The sequence below is a fragment of the Diabrotica virgifera genome, chromosome 5, assembly GCF_917563875.1.
Source record: "Diabrotica virgifera virgifera chromosome 5, PGI_DIABVI_V3a".
Lineage (NCBI taxonomy): Eukaryota > Metazoa > Arthropoda > Insecta > Coleoptera > Chrysomelidae > Diabrotica > Diabrotica virgifera.
Genome location: NC_065447.1, coordinates 117,366,845 through 117,387,377, shown reverse-complemented (window position 1 = coordinate 117,387,377; position 20,533 = coordinate 117,366,845). Strand labels below are relative to the sequence as shown.

Below are 20,533 nucleotides of genomic sequence, written 5' to 3'. Positions count from 1 at the left end.
TGCTATGGAACTCTAAGGACCTCATTGCCTTCTTTATGTATGAATAGAAAACAAAAAAGCTGTGACTGGCTAATTGACACCCAAGTCTATGCCATAAAACAAAAAAAAAACAAAAAAAAAACGCTCGTATGGAGTGCTAAAAATTGCATTTTTAACACGGTTGTAAAAAAAATATTAGACCATCTATCAACACAATGCTTCCAATACTTCAACAAAATTTATTATAGAATAATGTCACCAGAGCTGTTTCTACAGAATGCCTTTCTCAAGTGTATATCTGCACTTTAAAATCTCTAACTCAAAAGGTTGACGAGTGGGGAGCTGTTTGTCTCAAGTTGTTCATTCAGAACTATATTTGAAATTTTTAATTTAATAATTTCCATTGGACATGGAATTTAAAAATACAGTTTTAATTCTGAATGACCAACTTAAGACAAATAGCTCCCCACTACTCAACATATTCAATAACTTAATGACAGAGTTAGAGACTGTAAAGTGCAGATACATAGTAAAATATATCACTTTAGATATCTTTCTGATATATCAGAAAGAGTTGTAGTAACATTCATCATCACCATCTAGCCCTTTGCGTCCACTGCTTGACATAGGCCCCCTCATTTTTGTCCATTGTGCTCTATTTTGAGCAGTTTACATCCACTTTCTAGACATTTTCTTGAGATCTTCAGTCCAACGAGTAGGTGGTCTTCATCTACTTCTTTTGTCTAATCTCGGCCTTCACTCAAGTAATCTCTTCGTCCATCTCCCATCACTGATTCGGGCGACGTGTCCGGCCCAGTTCCATTTCAGGGTGGCAATTCGGGAAATTACATCGGTAACTCCTGTTCTTCGTCTTAAGTCTTCATTTCTAACTCGGTCACGAAGCGATATACTCAGCATTGGCCTTTCCATTTTCCTCTGGGCTATTTGCAGCATTTTAGAAGTTGTAACTGTCAATGTGAAAGTTCGGCACCATAAGTCATCACAGGCAACACACATTGTTCAAATGTTTTACGTTTTAAAGAAATTGGTATATGGCTTTTAAAGATGTCTTTGAGTTTTCCATAGGTTGCCCATGCTAGGTTTATTGTTCTTTTTAGTTCGCATGTTTGGTTGTCTATTGTAATCTTTATTTCGTGTCCAAGGTATATGTATTTTTCCACTAGCTCTACTTCGTTGTCTCCAATATTGATATTTCCTCTAGCTACTAGTTTTGTCATGAATTTTGTTTTGGAGGTGTTTATTTTAAGACCTACAGTGGCACACACTAACTGAAGTTCATGTAGCATTGTACATATCTCCTTAAGGTTGTCAGAGAATAAAACTATGTCGTCTGCGAATTTCAAATTTGTTAATCTTCTACCGTCAATATTCAGGCCTCGCTCTTCCCAGTTAAGTTTTTTACAAGCATATTCTAGTACTGCGGTAAACAGTTTAGGCGATAAAGTATCGCCCTGTCGGACTCCTCTGCCGATTGGGATATGGTTCGTGTTTTTATGTAGTTTCACCGACATACATAGTTGCGTTCTTGTATGTATTGTAAATTAACCTTGTGTATCGGTAGTCAATACGGCATGCTTGTATGCTTCCATAATTTTGTCAAATTATACCGTGTCAAAGGCTTTATGGAAATCTACAAAAGACAAAACGAGTGGTCGATTGTATTCGATAGTCTTTTCTATTACCGTTTTAATGCTCTGTAGTTGATCATTTGTTCCAAATCCGGTAAAAAATCCTGCTTGCTCCATTGGCTGGTAGAAATCAAGTTTTTTTCTCAAGGCGATTCGTTACTATTCTTGTAAGGAGTTTGTATAAGTGACTAAGAAGGCTTATAGGTCTGTAATTTTCTAATTCATGGGGATCTTCTGTATTATACAATAGAATTACATTGTTCCATTTGTCGGGTATATTACTATCTAAAAGGCACATGTTAAAAAGGTTTTTTATTTCCTTAAGAAGACAAGTGCCTCGGATTTTGATTGCATCAGTAACTACACAATCCTCGCCTGGAGATTTGTTATTCTTAGCTTTTTTAGGGCTAGTTTTATTTCGTCTATTGTGATTTCCGGTAGCAGTTCTGCTCCTTGGTTGACAATCTCCTTTTTACTTCTTAATATTTCTGGTACTTGATCTTCTTTGCTATTTACTTTGTGTTGGCTTTTGTACAGCAATTTGTAGAAGTCTTCAACTATTTTAAGGGTTTCCTCTCTGTTGGTTGTAAGATGACCATTTCTATCTTTAATCTTTATTATCTGCTTGTCCCCGTTCTTAGTCTTCTTCTCAATACTTTCATACTTCTATTTTTTTCAATGGTATGTTCGATTTTTTCTTAGTTGTATTTTGGAGTGTCTTGTCTAATAGCTTTGGATATTTCTTTATTTAATTTTTGTATTTCGTTAGCTTCAGTTTCTGTGTCGCTTCTCATTTCTCTTCTTTTCTGCATTAGTTGCCTGGTATTTTGGCTGATCTTCTCTTCTTTTTAAGTTCTAGGACATATTTTGTTTTGACTTTCCAGTAAGGCATTTGTTAATTTATTATTAAAGTCGTTTATATTACTTTCTGCTTCAGGACTGCTAAGTATGTCTGAAATACATTGCTGAAAACTATCTACATCTGATGGTTTCATCCATGGTTTTAATTGGTTTTTCTTTTTAATCATCTTATACCTCTCCTTCTTTAAGCTTATTTCCATTTTACCTCGTACCATTCTATGGTCGCTACTGGTAACAAATCTGTTTAGAACCGTAATGTCTTTAACAGTGTCTTTTTTGTCAGTGATAATAAAATCTATTTCGTTTTGAGTTTCTCCATCAGGACTTTGCCATGTCCATCTTCTCTGTGGTATTTTTTTCAAAAAAACTGTTCATTTGGAGAATTTTGCAGAGTAAGTTACATTTAGTGGTTACGTCTTTCAAATCATTATACTCTTTCCAGTGATAGTTTTCTAGATCAATATTCAGTTTTTTATAGTTTATTACTTGATATTCTTTAATGATTTTATTATAATTATGTTTTAGGTCAAGCGGTATGCACATAACAGTCGCTTTATGATCGGTTATACAAGTTTCTACAACGGCTGCTTTAGATTCGTGACTACTCTGTTTTAATACTTTTAAAAATATATGATCCAAACAAGTTTTGGAAATACCTTGTATTCTAGTATATTTATTAATCATGGTTTCAAAATTGTAGTCATACATTAAGTTCAGATATGTAAAGACGTTCTCATCAGAGTTGTCTTTAATATTAACCCTAGGATGCATACGCAAATTTTTCTACGTTATGGCATAACATGAGTCTCGCACACTCGCTTTGTAAATAAAGTACTAAAATAGATATTTTCTTTAATTGTTGTCAAATATTTATTTAATATTTCTTTATTTATAATAATATAAGCATAAACAAATAATAAATACCTGGTAAGGAACTACTCAATACAATTCTTGCATATTAAAATACTGTGTACTTTGCAAATTGGACACTTACACTTCTGACAAATTTGTGTGCTCATTCTTGCAATGTGTGAAGGGCACTCGGAACATCTCCTTTTCTTTCTATGAGCCAAATCTATCCCTAAATTTTCTTGAGGAAACTCGATAAAATTACCCATATGTCTTCGGATTGTATTTGTAAGTCTAGGGTTTCTAGCCCTTCTTTTCATAAATGGTAAAACTAACTCACTTACTAAATCTTCGAGAAAGTATCGTCTTTTATTTGTTTTTCCTGCAGCAAAATTTTTATTTGGAATTGTATAAAGGAGAAACGCGTTAAGAGCTGCTACATCCATAATATTGTACCAAACGACAAGAGGCCAACGTCTAGTTTGACGCTTTACCGTGTAGTTACCCATCATCTGGTCCATTTTATCAATCCCACCTTTTGTTTGGTTGTAAAATTTGATAATTTCGGGCTTCTTTGCTTGACTCTCAATATCTACAGATTGATCATGGTGCGTTGAACTAAGAAGAATGACAGCTTTATTTTTCTTTGGTACGTAACTTACCAAAGTCAAATTATCATTGAATCCAAAAATAGAGAAAAAACTCATCTTTCTTTTGAAGCTTGAAATTCGTAGGGGATCTCTTTCTTATTTTTTCGTAATGTCCCAACACAATTTATTCCTATAGACAGTAAATGCTGTGCTAAAGGGATGCTAGTAAAAAAGTTGTCAATTGTCAAGTTGCGACCAGAATGGAAGCGGTCAAGGACCTTACAACATTTTCCCCTACATTTTGTTGAATATTTTCACCAGGTTGACGATCTAAGTATATCTGCCCATCAACTGCATATCCTGTTTCACTTTCACAAAGCCAAAAAAATTTAATGCCGTATTTTGCAGGTTTCGATGGCATGTATTGAATAAAATTACAACGACCTCTAAATGCAAGTAACTGTTCGTCAATGGTTACATCCAATTATGGTACCATAACTATTCGGCACCGTTTCACAAACAACTCCCATACATACCGAAAATAAGTAAATTTGTCAGTTTCCAACCTAGTTGAACGTGTTCGTCGGTCGTCAAATCGTATGAATCGTCTTATATTTTCAAAACGATTTACTGCCATTGTAGCTTTATACAGTGAATTTGATGATTTATCTAAGAACAACTCTCTGACAGGCGTATCCCATTTCTTCTCGACACGAGCCAGTAGCAGCAGGCCAAAAAATGCGTTCATTTCGTCTTTTTCAATTTTTGGCCATACCTTTCCCTTGGCCTCCAATATTCGGTTGGCTTCTCTATTGGTACATATTATTATTTCTTCAACCATTTCAGCAGTCACAAATTTATCCCAAGCATTTTCGGAGACAACATTTCGTTTCTTACTTTCGGTCCCGCTGTGAAACGATATAGATTGTAAATTTTTGTTCTTCCTTGCAAAGGAGGCGTGGATCTCCATCCAAAATTGTTTCTGCTAATAAATGATGTACCTGCTGTTTCAATTGTTGAATTATTTTGATTCAAGTTCATATCATCACTACTCGAAGAATTTTCGGAATACTCGTCTGAACTAACTTTGTATACTGCAGGCTGCTCGTATTCTTGATCAGCTTCCGATACTTCACTTTCACTAGTTATGGAATCGTTGTCATCCTCCTCATACCACGTACGTAAGATTTCTTCGTAACTATTATCGTTGGGGTGAACGGATCTTTTTCTACTCGAGGATACCATAATTCTGGCCTGAAAATATAGAGTATTTTACTTGAAAGCCAACTTTTTGCATTTGAAAATACAATTTTTGTATACTACTTCTGTTTTTATAATGTGTAAAAACAAAAACACAGAAGTCTGTCGCGAAAGAGCACTCGTTATATAACATGATTTTCCTTTTTTGATGAAATGTGTGAATGAATTTTTGTATACTACTTCTGTTTTGATATCTGTAAAAACAAAAACACAGGAGTCTATCGCAAAAGAGCACTCGTTATATAAAATGATTTTTCTAAGAAGTGAGCCCAAAAAATATTTATCAATATTTATTATCAATTTTCTACTACCTCACTTATAAAAATAAATTTTACTTTTTTGTAAAAATAAAATTGTGGATTAAACTATTTACTAAGTAATAAACTGATCCAAAATTAGTGCACTTACTTGAATAATGATGCGAATAACACAAATATAAACTATGAAAGCAGACAACGTACTACTAACTCTAATACCTTGACATTTCAAAACGTGACTAAATTCCTTTTTCTTAGCTTTACAGCTTAGGCCTTAAACTAGACAATAGATAAATATGCGTAATGGAATAGTACCGAAGGATCGCGGTGATTCACGACAAACCTTTGACCACTAATTCGATAAGAGTCTCCCGGACTCATGGTATGCATTATGGGAGTATGAATGGAAATTATTTTTTTTTTAGTTTTTTTGTGTATACTATTTAAATTTTTATACACTAATAAATAGTCATACATGTCAAAAACGAATTCCTAAATCGGCAATGATTGGTATGGATTTAATCACATTTTACGAAGATGTAAATGTACGCTCGAGTCTCTTAGACTCATGTTATGCATCCTAGGGTTAATATTAATATCTCCAAGCAATATATGGTAGTCGATCTGTTCAGATTTTGCTTGATCTAGGTATTGTTCCAAATACTGAAGACATTCTGCCACATTGGTAGAAGGAGAACGATAAATACAAGTGACTAAGCATCGTTTATGATTTTTGAGCGTAATAAATATTTGTATCACCTGACAATATCCGATCATTACCTTTTTATAAGAATATACTATGTTCTTTTTTATAAACACTGCCACTCCATCATTTTTATTAAAATTATAATCTGTATGCAAAAAAAGTATAATTCTCATCATCGTAATATTTAACATCACAAAGTTTAAATGTCTCTGTTAGTACAATAAGATCAAAATCCACACTTAATTGGTGCAAGATTGCACTGAATTCGTCCATATTTTTTGTTAGACTTCTGATGTTTTGGTGAATAGTTTTTAAGTTGGATTCATTAGTTTCTGGTTTAACAAAACCATTTAAGTGCAATATATTATTTATTTCGTGTGTATTATAGGGTTCGAAATCTACATCCCGAATAAATTGATCCATGTTATACGTTCTACAAACTTTTATGTATATGACAATAATTATTATCAAATTGTACTTAGGTATATAAATTTACAAAAAAAAGCACACACAAAGATAATGAATCAAAGAAAAGAATTATACGAACAATCGGATTAATATTAATAGCTATGACAGTAATAATATATTTTGTGATGTAGAATTGTGCTCTATTTTATATGAATGTATATGACAACAATTACAACCAATCCCACTTAGTCATGTTTTATAGTTCGCACTCAAGTTCAGTAATTCTTTCATCGGATAGTAGGGAACGTGCATTATATGTTCCTCTATAAAGTGTCGTTTTATTCATGTAACTTTTTCCTGTCTTTGTCAATTGTTTGTCCCCCAGAATCCGAATCCATGGAACAGACTGATAGTTTATCAGTGCAAGACTCTGGAAATAATTTCCTACTTGCCTGGGGCATTTGCTTGTTTTCAACTGACATTTTAATGAGGGGTAGAGTCAGAAAAATGAAAGAATACCCATGAACGATCACATCAATCACTTATTTTGTATTTGTTATCTTTTTCTATAATAAAAGATTGTTGTTTATAAAAAAAGACAGCAAATACAAAATTAGTGATTGATGTGATCGTTCATGGGTATTCTTTCATTTTTCCGACTGTATTTAGCCTTAAAACACCACGCTGGTTAGACGTGTTGGTGAGTTTTGGTTTCAGCCGCCCACTCTAGATCAGACGCCGCGATTGTGATCTTATACTATCCCTAAAATCAAGGGTTGCCAGCTCCGCCATCTTCGCCGTACCGAAAGTATTCTTCGTCGCCTTGGATGCCGTTCTGGACTTCATCCGTGACCCTGGACAAGGGACCCTTAGCAGGTGCTAGCTTCCCGGGTCAAGAAGCTCCTGGAATCTGCGGGGGCAGGGATTGATTCACTTTCCCTGATAGAACTATCCAATAGAATCCAAGGGACTAGAAAGGAGTTCCTAACCGCTACCCTAGTAATAGTGACATTAACTTATAATAAATTTTGTGGAAGTATTAAAAACAAAGGTTTTTTATTGTTTTATCGTCAGATAAAATTCACTTCCATTAAGGGCCGGTTTTTCAGGGCTGGGTTAACCTATTTATTTTTCGGTCACCGAAATATTCATGCTTAATCAGTTGTTCAGTACTAGGTTAGAGCTTAAACCCGTTTAAGTTAACCAAGATTTTAACCGATCGTCGGTAGATGGTTTAACTTCGAATTTTGTGGTTAACGCTTGCGGATGGGTGCAGTGAATGCATCAGGGTCAAATTATGTTTATTTTGTTTGAGAAGTATGTAGAGATTAGTTGGGTGATGTTATTTTTTATTTTGTTTTTATCGCGGGAAGTATCCTAAAATGCATAACTCCTTATTATTATAAAGAAATTATTATCGGTATTATATAGCAAAGAATTATAAGGAAATATATTTAAATATATTATCAGTGTAACAGGTACCTATGTTTACACATACAGTAACAGGATTTAATCAATGAATCTTAGCAATATTTTAACCAGATAATAATTATATATTTATAATATTTATATTATTCTTGCAGCAAAATCATTATTAAACAGTTTGACTTCTTATTTTCTGGTCAATATGTTCCAATAGTGATAACACCGTGGTCTTTGACAAACGAAATCGGCTAAAGAAGTCTAAATCGTCCCAGTAATTGTAATGGTATCTTCTGATATGTAACCAAGGTAGACCTTCTGAACTAAATAAAGATTCCGAACTTGATATTGAATTAATCATTTTTATTTTGGTTATGAAATTGTTTGTTTATTTATTTTTCTGTCAAATTGATCATTATTTCTCGAATTGCATATGCGCAAATACAGTTACTGCTGCCAATAGAAGAAAAAAAGTGATTAGCTAACCGATATTTTCTTAACTTGGTTTAAACCACTGAAAAACGCTTCTTCTTCTTGCAGTACCGTCTCCTATCGGAGGTTGGCTACCATCACAGCAATCTTAACTTTGTTGGCTGCAGCTCTGAACAACTGTATTGAACTGCACCCATACCACTCTCTTAAATTTCGCAACCAGGAAATCCTCCTACGTCCCACGTTTCTCTTTCCCGAGATTTTTCCTTGGATGATGAGTCTTAGCAGAGAGTACTTTTCTCCTCTCATTATGTGGCCTAGATATTCCAGTTTTTCAGCCTAGAAAAACGCTAGGAGGGTTAAAATATTGGTTAAAATTTAAACTAGGTTAGATAACCAAAATTTTAACCCGTCGCTGAAAAACTATGTACACCCAAAGTTTATATTTTAAACACTATAGTTTCTTTACATATACACATATATAATCAAGATCTCATATTAATTAGAAAAAAAATCTCAAAGAATTTTTTAAAATATTTTACAGACTGCTACTTCTGTCATAAAACATCTAAAAAATAACAAAGTACCTGGCATAGAATATAATAACTGCCGAGCTGATAAAGAATGGTGGGCATGTGCTATGGAAGCGTCTCCAAAAACAAATCGACCGCATATGGACACTAGAAGTCATCCCAGAAGATTGGACAGTAGGAATCATACCTCCTATGTACAAAGGGCGAAACAAAAGACTCTGCGAAAGTTATAGGGTCATAATAGTTTTAAATTTCGTCTACAAGATGTTATCAGGAATTATATATACAGCCGCCTGGAATCGTTTTCTTAAAAAGTGATTGGTGAATACCAATGTAGTTTTAGACCAAAGAAGTCTGACTATAAACCAAAATACATAAATACATTACGAAGGTTTACATGAAAAATTTGTTGAATATAACATAGAGTAATGGATCCAAATATTTTAAAACTCTTGGTACCTAATCGTAAAGTTTATGAATTGAAAAAGTCTTAAATTAGATACATGTCAGATAATTATGCTGTTATATTGCAACAAGTTAAAAATTAATTTTAAACTAATATTTTTTACTAATAAATAAATTTTTTTAAAATGTCAAAATTCCCAACTTAAAAAAAAGTGTCTTAATATGAGACCATGTGGTATCCTAATATGAGACACCACGTTATATAGGTTAAACAGGTGATACAAATTATTTTAACGCATTGTTCTGGATATAAACTCTATTCCCAGTAAATGAACGGGAAATTCGGCGATACCGTGTAATTTTCAGGGGCAACTCCGAATTGCATGAAAAATTGGATTTAGGTTCTACTTACCCTCCACTTCAAAGTTGAAATTGTGCCGTTGGTTGCTTTTACTTGGGGGGCGACAGTCACCCCTTCTCGTGGGTGAAAAAAGATACGTTCAAGATAAGACCAGAAATTGATAAATTGACTAATTTTAAGCAACTTTTGTTGCTATAATACTATATATGCTATATATACTATAAAGTTTTTTACCTAAGTCAATACTTTTCGAGTTATTTGCCATTGAAAATGTTGATTTTTCGACAAAATAACTACGTTTTCAAAAGGTTTTTCGCAAATAACTCAAAAAGTAAATATTTTATGGGAAAAAATATCCTTAGCAAAAGTGTAGCTTATAAAAAACCCCAAAAAATGATGTATCATTAAAGTCTATCAATCAAATAAAAACAAAGTTGTAGCTCATGAAAAATACGTTCTTATTCGTCTAATTCCAAATCGAATATTTTAAGGTGAAATCACCGAAAAATTAAACACTTTTCGGGAAAAACCCATTTAAACTTTTTTAAAGTGTGTATAAAAAGCTTTATTTTAATTGCTAACAAAAGTTTTAGCATTAAAAATAAGCGAGTTACGCTCAAAATAAAGTTGGCCCTCTTTTTTTTGTAAAAAATCATGAGAATCTCGCCGTGTTTAGTTCCCCAAATGAAATTAATTGCTACCGCTTTACAAACAATTTACTTACCTATCTATTTTTTTATATGATCTGTCAGTCTCACCGGTTTAAAGTGATTATTTTTAAAAGGGTTATAATTGAGAAAGCTTGAATGGGTCACTCATCACAAGTGTATGCAAATTTTGAACAGCCATATCTTAACCAATTTTTGTCTTACGGAGAAACAAAATGAAACTACCATATTTATAATAGCAAAACCTACATTTTTTTACTCCTTAAGATTTTTGTTATCACTAATACTTTTTAAGTTATTTTGAAAAAATGAGATTTTTCAAAAATTTTTAGAAATTTTTTTTTTCTATAAAACCAAATGTTTTTAAAATAAGCACTTCAAACCAATCAAACTTACAGATCATATAAACAATACACATACAGTTAACCCGCCATTACACGCGCTATGAGGGAATCCCTCACCATATTTGTTTATAACCAATGAAATTGTGTAAACTAATACGATAACCTTAAGCACCCAGGAATGCCTTTAGCATGGTTCATGAGAGGGTATGAAAAGTTATAGAATATTTCTGGCGGTCAGTGTGCTGTGTGATAGTTGAAAGAAGAGACGTCCCTCTTCAAGTGAGGGAATTCCTCACTGCGCGTGCACTCACGGTGAAATCACGTTTCTGTTATCTCAAAGAAACTTTTAGGTTTTTATTTAATATTTAGGTAGGTTTAATTAAAATATTATTGTTTGGATTAGGTTAGGAACAGTGGCACACCGAGTGGGGGGTTTAGGGGTTAAAAACCCACCCAGAGCATATAGAAATATATATAAAAGAAAGTAGGAAAATGTAACTTGTCTTTCACAAATAATACAAAAAACTTTCGGTGCCCAAGCTAAACCCCCCTCCCCCCAGAGGAAAATTCTAGGTGCGCCACTGGTTAAGAACCCATTTTAAATTTACCTATTCTAATTGGGAAATAAGCCACAATTTAACTTGAAAAATTGATTTTATTGACGTTTCGAATTCCACCTCGGACGTCGTTATCAAAATACAAAATATTAATAGTTAATTACATAAAAACCACAAAGAAATAGCTTCAGAACAGTTGTTAATTTTAATTTGTATTTTTAGTAAAATTAATTCGCGTAAAGAACGTTAATTTCTTCAGTGGCTTGCTGAAATTGAAAATTAAGAAAACTTGCTTTTGATCTATGTATATTATTTTTACTTTTGTTTTGTTAAATTAATAAAAAAAGTTGGTATACGAGACTTTCTATAATATATGAGTACAACCCATTTTATATTTATACATGTTGACATTCATTCTTCTTCGAAATAAGTCGAACTTATGTAGGTGAGGGCGACGCTCATACGCGTGCAACCACGTCCGAATAGAAGACGCGTGTAACGGCGGGTTAAAATAGATTGTAAAGCCAAACGATTAATTTCATTTAGGGTGCTAAATAGGGGGAGGTTTTCACGATTTTTTTTACAAAAAAAGGGGCCAACTATTTTTTTCAGTGTAACTCGTTTATTTTTGATGCTGTAAACTTTTGTAAAGAACCAGTAATAAGCTTTTTTTCGATACTTTAAAAATGTTAATAAGGTTTTCCCGAAAAACTTTTATTTCTTCGGTGATTTTGCGTTGAATTATTCGATTTGGAATTAGACGAATAAGAACGTATATTTCTTGAGCTACATCTTTGCTTGTACTCAATTTGTAGACTTTACTGGTACACCATTTTTTTCGTTTTTTTACAGGCTACACTTTCGCTAAATATATTTTTTTCGATAAAATATTTACTTTTTGAGTTATTTGGGAAAAACGGTCTGAAAACGTAGTTTTTTGTCGAAAAATCAACATTTTAAATCGCGAATAACTCGAAAAGTATTGACTTACGTAAAAAACTTTATAGAACAAAAGATGCTTAAAATAGACCCGTTTTTCACACCCCGAGAAGGGGTAAATGTCAGCCCCCAAGTAAAAGCAACCAACGGCACAAATTCAACTTTGAAGTGGAGGGTAAGTAGAACCTAAATCCAAATTTTCATGCAATTCGGAGTTGCCCCTGGAAATTACACTCCAAAAGGGTCATTTATTGGGCTAGCTGTAGACATGATTATATTGTTCTGAAGCTGTTGCTTTGTGGTATATTATGCAATTTTCTTTTTTTGAAATAAGCCACAATTTAAGTTAAAAATAAAAATTGGAGGTCTGAACGTCAATAAATTTCATTTTTAACTTAAATTGCGGCTTATTTCCCAATAAAATAGTAAAAAACATGATGCTATAACATTACAGTACCCTAATATGAGATATAGTATTTTTACTACAAAAGCGATATTACGTAGGTCAAAATTTTTGACGTAAGAGAACTGTCAAAACGTTAGAATGTGACTTTTCATTATTGCCATGTTTATTATAAACATGGCAATAATGAAAAGTCACATTCTAATGTTTTCACAGTTCTCTTACGTCAAAAATTTGGACCTACGTAATATCGCTTTTGTAGTAAGAATACTATATCTCATATTAGGCACACTTGAGGGTCTCATATTAGGAGCAACTACGTGTGAACATTTTAGTCCGTATTTTGAGTTTAGGATTGGTTTTTGCGCCACTATAATTGCGTGTTTCTGTAACCAATTTAAGTAGCTATCAACTAATTACTAAGGTGGTTTTTTTCTCTCACAAAAAGCTTTTGACTCGCAAAAAACTTAAAAACTTCACTGACTGGTAATACTAAATCACAGACACTCGATTTATTCACAGCCTACTGGATTCACTACCGGAGCTTAGTTTTTACCCCACTCACCAGGCTGCAGCACTTACAAGACTCTAGAGACAGGAGTCTCATATTAGGAACGGGTCCCATAATGGACAATGGACAGCCTAAGTCTGACGTCACAAATGTCACAAAATTGGGAGGAGCTTATATTGACTCCAAACAATTTTGTTTGTAACGTTAAATTGCCATAAGGAATTTTTCATTTATGTGCTTTGTGTGGCAAAATAAGACTTCATTTAGGTATTTCGTTAAAGAAACGTGTTAATTAAGAGATTTTTATTCGTTTTTGTTCAGGTGGTTCTTATTCCTTAGTGGATGAAAATAAACATAACCTCAAAACGGTTTACGTTCTTATCATTGCAATAAATTAACTTACCTGGGCAAAAACGAATAAAAATCTCTTAACTGACACGTTTCTTTAACTAAATACCTAAATGAAAACACCATTCGTGTCCTTATTTTGTCACACAAACCACGTAAACAATAAATAAAAAATTCCTTATGAATGTTTAACCTTATAAACAAAATTGTTTGAAGTCAAATATAACCTTCTCCCAATTCTGTGACGTCAAGACTTAGGATGTCCATAGGATCCTTAACCCTACCAATTTACAACTGGTATACCGATTTCAAACAGGCGTTTGAAGATCGACAAAAGATGTTAAATCAACTATTTATGTTAGGGATACCCAATAAGTTGGAGGTTTCCAAAGCTATGGTGAGAATAGATGGAGATATGAAAGAGACATTTCATATTGGCAATGGAGTTAGGCAAGGTGATGTCTTCTCAAAAACACTTTTTAATCTAACTTTAGAAGCTGTTGTTAGATAATTGGATATTATTAGCTGTATTAATATCAGATCTATGCAAATATGCGCATATGTGGATGATGTTGCCATAATAAGCCGCAACTAATAGACTGGGAGATATTATACAGAAGTTCAGCCACGATTTTCTAAGTCCTGCCTTTTGCAATACTGGAAGGGTAGACGATGTACTTACAATCTGTGGAAACATCCACAAATTTCCTGTGACATTTTCCTGTAAAAATTAGATTTTCCCAAAAAATAAAAATAGGGTTTTGCGATGAATTTCTAAGTCCTGCCATATCCGTAGATAGACAGGATACTATCGATTTTATGAAGAAAATTTTTTGGACAGGAGGGTTGCAAACGGGGTAACGGAGTATATATGTATACAAACATGTAAGCAAAATAATGAAATTTTCATGATTTTCTAAGTCCTGCCAACTTATAAACTAAACATATTTATTTCAAAATGATCAAAAAAAATATTGGCATGACGTCTCCTAATGTTTAAGTATACTTGTCCCTTGGAAAATTCTGCGGAAAATTTTCACCCTGATTCCGTGATTTTTTAAGTCCTGCCTTTAAAAAGTTATAATACTCAAATACAATCAATACCTTTTCGGTACTCGGCAGGAAGGTTAAACGGTTCTTGCAAGACGACAGGAGTCCTAGATTTGTAAGAAAATTCGTGAAAAAGTCAACGATTTTCTAAGTCATGCCATTTTGCACATGTTTCAAGAATCTTAATATAAGTCTATATACAAAGAGGCAGGATGGTTTTCTGGTTATTTTGTATAAAGGGTGGGGCATTAGTGTGGGCTAGTCCAATTACTCGTTTGTCGTAAGATATACGAAAAAAGTTATTTAGGTAAAACATGTGCCACAGATAGGACTATAATTTAACAGTATTTTCTAATATACAGGGCTACCCGTTTTCACAGGGTGACAAAAATTTATGTTTTTTTAAATGGAATACCCTGTATATTTTTACATTTTTGGATTCTACTCGATGTTCTCTTTAATAAAATATAGTGTTTCGAAATATTATACGAGGTAGTTTAAAATATAATTACGTTTTTTTTTTAATTTTGTAAGAACATTCACACCCTATATATATTGTTAGTGATTTGATATCCAAACTTCTATTAATTTATGTTTAAACGATTTTTAATATAGTCTACTATTGTCAGTTAATAATAGTATACCAAAATGTTTAATTTCAGTATACGGGGTTGTTTGAAACTTGAAACTCGGAATGACTATTTTCTGAGTTTTCTTAAATGGGACACCCTGTATTTTAGTATTATAATAAAATGATATTTTATGGTACCTTTTTATTGGCTAAGCATTTTCTATACCATATTTATATATTAATTTCGGCAGTAAATTGATACAGACAGATTACTCAGGTGGTTTTTGGGGTTTCTGAACAAGAATGTCACATTAGAACAGATCTTTACCTGGTGCTCGAGGTGACTGATATACACGCCGTATTCTTAAATTTCGATGCTTTCAGACACTAAAGTGATGCAAGTAGATTACTCGAAGAGTTTTGTGGTTGCTGAACTGAATACGCCGTCAGAATCGACCCCGAAAAACTCTCTTAAATTCGAGATCAGTCACCCTGGGCACCAGGTGCTCCGAGGGTCGGTTGTAATGTCGTATTCGTGTTCGGCCATCCCAAAAACCATCGAATATTCTGTTTTTTTTTTAATTTATTGCCGATATCCCACGAAACTCCAGATGACGTGCCTTAGCAGCAACTCTGGGCACTAGATGATTCTGAGGTCGGTTCTGCTTGCGTATTCGTAACTCCATAAACCTCCCAAATAACAAAATTTTGCCCTTCATACACTGATTTTGACAGGTTTATGCACTTTTGGATGCATGTTATGCACTAAAATGCAATTTCCACCCATTTTTATATTATACACCTTTTCCTGATGTTATCCTGAACACAATGCAAAAAGTTGCAAGTAGATAGATGCTATATTTAAAAATCGATTTATTCTGGTGTTTTTAGTGTTAGTACATTTTGCTATCTAATATAGGAAACAATATCAGGATAATATCTACAATATCAGGATAATATCTACCACTAGCAACATACAGAAACTCTAACAAATGACGACCGGAGATTCCTCAGATAATTTTAAGGCAATTTAACACAATTCACCTAATCTGAAAATGCTTCCTAAGGCAGATTAAAATAACATAAAACGTGAAACATGAGACGTGAAACATGAAACTTGAAATAAGAAACAAATAAATTGTGAAAAAACATTTGATTTCATGTGATATACTAATCGAAGAAACAAAAATAAAATTTGTATAGTCGACAATGGAAAGTTATGACGAGGTCGTTGCTGTCATGGCAAACCTTTATTACTGTCTAAGGGAGGCCGCAGATCAAAGAAACCTGAAATAAAAACATAAAACGTAAAACATGAAACAAAATGAATTGTGAAGGACGAAACCGTTTCATATTATATACTAATCAAAGAAACAAAATGAAAATTTGTATAGCCAACAATGGAAAGTAATGATGACGAGGTTGTTACTCTTGTGGCAACTTTTTATTACTGCCCAACATCATAACCATAGTACGTAATTGGTTGCAAACGAACTAAGTAATCATCTTCCCAAATTTAAATCATTTTATAGACTGAGTATTCAAACATCTACATTGTTTTATTGTGGGTCCTGGTTTAAACAAAACTGATATTTTCTTATCATTACCTATTCGAGTACCTCTCCAGGTTATAATTGTACAACTCTTCGTTCTACTTTACAGCAGAAACCAATGCAATATTAAATTCTTGGTCGGAATTCATATTATGCACATAATTAACTGTCCAAAACAATGAAACTGAAACCGAAAAATACAACACGATCTTTTTCCTGAAACAGATTTCACCAAGATAAAAATGTTTTATGTGCATGAATCACACTCGCTTCTTGTGTGTGCGGACTTCTATTTGTTTAGCTGTGTTTTATTTTCATGAAACGTGTTTCACGTTTCATGTTTTATGTTTCATGTTTCTTTGGTGTGGGGCCTCTCGAAGATAAAAAAGTTTCAGGCACATGAATCACACTCGTTTCATTGGTGGGCGTACTTTTAAATAGACGGAGGACTATGACCACTGACCAGTACTAGAAATTCACAATTGATAAAATCGATTCATCTCTGGAAGAGAAATAAACGTAGCAGTTTTCGTTTTTCTAAATTCTTTTAAACTCAAAAAACCAAAAAAACGAAAAATTTTTCACATCGATTTTTCTAGAATACTGCGTATTCTTCTGAGTTAAAGGAAAAGTACCTCTTAGTACAAAACTATCCCAGAATTCAATAATCCAGTGTCAGAGATGCTTAAAAGTTAGACAGAAAAGTTATTCGATAATATATCCGTTTCCGTACTCAAACGGACCCCTATGACCGGTACTAAAAATTGACAATTGATAATTGACATTTGACAATTGACCTCTGGAAGATAAATAAGTGTACCAGTTTTCGTTTTTCCAAATAAAAGCGTTCTGCAGCTATTTTAAAGAAACTAATTACAAGACATCGATATGCTTCTTCTAGACGAAGCATATCGAAGTAGAGGTCGTCCGCCAACCAGATGGTCTGATGACATTTGTAAAGTTGTAAACGGTTTTAGATTAGTGTTTTTTAAGCATACTCGACATGGTTTGACTCAAGAAAAATGTGGTGATATGAATATGTTTGTATAACACCCTGAAATAATTTTACAGACAGATAATTTAATTTTTTTATACGAAATAACTATACAACCATCCTGCCTCTTTGAAAATAGATTTATATTAACCTTCTTGAGATATGTGCGAAATGGCATGACTTAGAAAATCGTGTAATTTTCCACGAATTTTCTTACAAATTTTTTAACTATATATAGTAAAAAAAGGTGTAACTAAACATCCTGCCATTTTGCATAATGTATACTGAAATTATTTATTTTGTAACAAAATTTATTTTATGACAGAAAATCACGGAACCAGAGTGAAAATTTTATAGAAAATTTTCCAAGAAACAAGTGCAGTTAAACATTAGGTGACGTCATGCCAATATTTTTTTTGGTCATTTTGAAATAAATATAATTAATTTATTAAGTTGGCAGGACTTAGAAAATCATGAAAATTTCATTATTTTTATTACATGTTTGTATATATGTATACTCCCTTAGTCCTTTTGCGACCGTCCTGCCCAAAAAATTTTCTTCATAAAATAAATAGTATCCTGTTATTCTATGGATATGGCAGGACTTAAAAATTCATCGCAACTCCCAATTTTTTTATTCATGGAAAATCTAATTTTCACAGAAAAATGTCACAGGAGTGGATTTTTTCACAAATTGTAAGTACCTTCTCTAACCTTCCAGTATTGCAAAGGGCAGGACTTAGAAAATCGTGGTTGAACTTCTGTTAATATCTCCCGGTTTATAAAGGGTATTACGCGAAAACGCTATAGAGCTGAAACGGGAAGCTGCTACATTTGGTCTATATATAAATGAAAGTAAAACAAAATATATGGAGTGCACAAAGTCGAATAAACATGAAAATCTGAAGGTAGACAACCATACCTACGAAGATGTCTCCAATTTTACCTACCTAGTCTCAATAATAAATGACAACAACAACACCAGTCAAGAAATACACGCACTGATTCTTAGTGGTAATAAGTAATTTTATGCATACAAGGACTTAAGGAAAAGTAAGTTACTGAATCGTGAGTCTAAGCTTATAGTCTACAAAACAGTAATTAGATCAGTGGTCACATATGGATGTGAAACGTGGACCCTCTCAACCACTGATGAAAATTAACTGACAATATTTAAGCCCAAAATACTGAGGAAGATATTTGGACCAACACATTGCAGCGATGGTTCGTAGAGAATTAAAATGAACAACGAACTGGATGAACCAATGCAGAGCTTAGATATTGTTAGATTTGTAACGTCTCAAAGACTAAACTGGCTTGGTCGGTTTCTTAGAAACAATGAAAGATAATCGAGATGTGAAAGTAATCCAGAGTTGGAAGCCCCAAGGAAGTAGAACAAGAGGAAGTTCCCGTAATAGATGGATAGACGACGTAGAGGGGATCTTAAAAGCATGAAACCATAAACATCAGGCAGTGGCGAAGGAAAGTATCCGACAGGGCAGATTGAAAAATATTGTTAAACAGGCCAATACTAACAAAGGGTTGTACCGCCATTAGAAGAAGAAGAAGAAGAAACTGCTAATTCATGCAGATGGGGGTAATATATTACCAACTACTGTAGTTCTAAAATTTACTTACCGACACAAGTCAGGAGCAAAAGACACAAGTCCTTCTTCTTTAGTCATCATTGGAGGAAATACTGTACCATCTGTACCCATAATTTTATTACACTCTTCTGTTGGCCACGCTGACATAGCCGGTGAACCGTCATATTCGACTATCCTTCCTACGTCGTGATGATTCTTTGTTCCTCGAATTGCCTTAATTCTTTTTTGTTCAGTAGCATTTTTCTAAGGCAAAGAAGATAAAATATTGTATTTAATTTTTACTTAATAATATTTAGTTAATTAATATTTGGAAACTTACAGGTCCAATTAATGAGAAGCCTAAATCATTTTCGTCAATTATCTTCAAGCTTCCTGATCCTCTCAACTGTGTACAAATGGCTTTACCTGCAAAATCTGTTACGCCACATTTAATAACAACTCCATCAAAAAGAATGTCGTCCACTTTGGCTGTTAGAAATATAGATGTTGGATTTGCGTATATTGATTTTATGGCTTTGTTGATTAGAGATAAAGCACCGGGTTTTGCTCTACTAACGGCATTGACCAGTCCCTGAAAATTTGTTATTCTATGATATCATTGCAATAATAATATATATAATTTACAAAAATGAAAGCTCAGTTAAAACATCGTGTCTTAAGAGATTCATTTGCACAAATAACCTTAAGATTATTTGAATAAAAATTGACAGGGTAATCAGTTCTTGATACCCATATTTATGTAGGGTGTCCCAAAAGTAGCGGTGCGGTCGAATATATCACGAGATGAACAAAGGATCGAAACAATGAAAAATACGTGTTCCAAATTTTTCAAAAATTTATTGAATGGCACCAAACACGAACACCCACCAAAGTAGCAGTTTGTCGACGCGACAACGTTGTCTACCGCGTGGCAACGTTTTGTTACAACGTTGTTATTGCCTAGAAGACGACCCAATTCTGCACTAATTTGGTGGACGATTTTTGAGTTATCTTGACGTTGCCTAGGCAACCTTAAGCGTTGCATTAGACAACTGAAGCGACTATAAAAAGCGCCTGCGTGCAATGGTTGCTCAAAGAGTCGGTCTGGTTATGTTTTTTTACCTATATAAAAAGTAAACTATTTTGACATCATATTAGGTATTAAAATTTATATAAATACATAAATAAAGACTTAAACAAAATTACCTGATGTGAAATTTATAAACGTATCTCAGATTACCGTCAAATATGGACATTCCACCTTTAAAAAACACACGCGTTCATTTTTTATGACCTT

The 20,533-nt window shown here is 33.4% G+C and overlaps 1 protein-coding gene across 1 annotated transcript in view; it reads right to left on the bottom strand.

Moving 5' to 3' along the window:
- Positions 1–20,533, bottom strand: part of LOC114340631 (sensory neuron membrane protein 1-like) — a 147,180-nt gene that overhangs the window by 40,528 nt on the left and 86,119 nt on the right. The window contains exons 4-5 of the mRNA XM_050651547.1: positions 19,577–19,828; positions 19,289–19,500 (exon numbers count right to left, since the gene is read on the bottom strand). Of these exons, the coding sequence (XP_050507504.1) occupies positions 19,289–19,500; positions 19,577–19,828 (464 nt within the window). The remainder of the gene's footprint in view (positions 1–19,288; positions 19,501–19,576; positions 19,829–20,533) is intronic.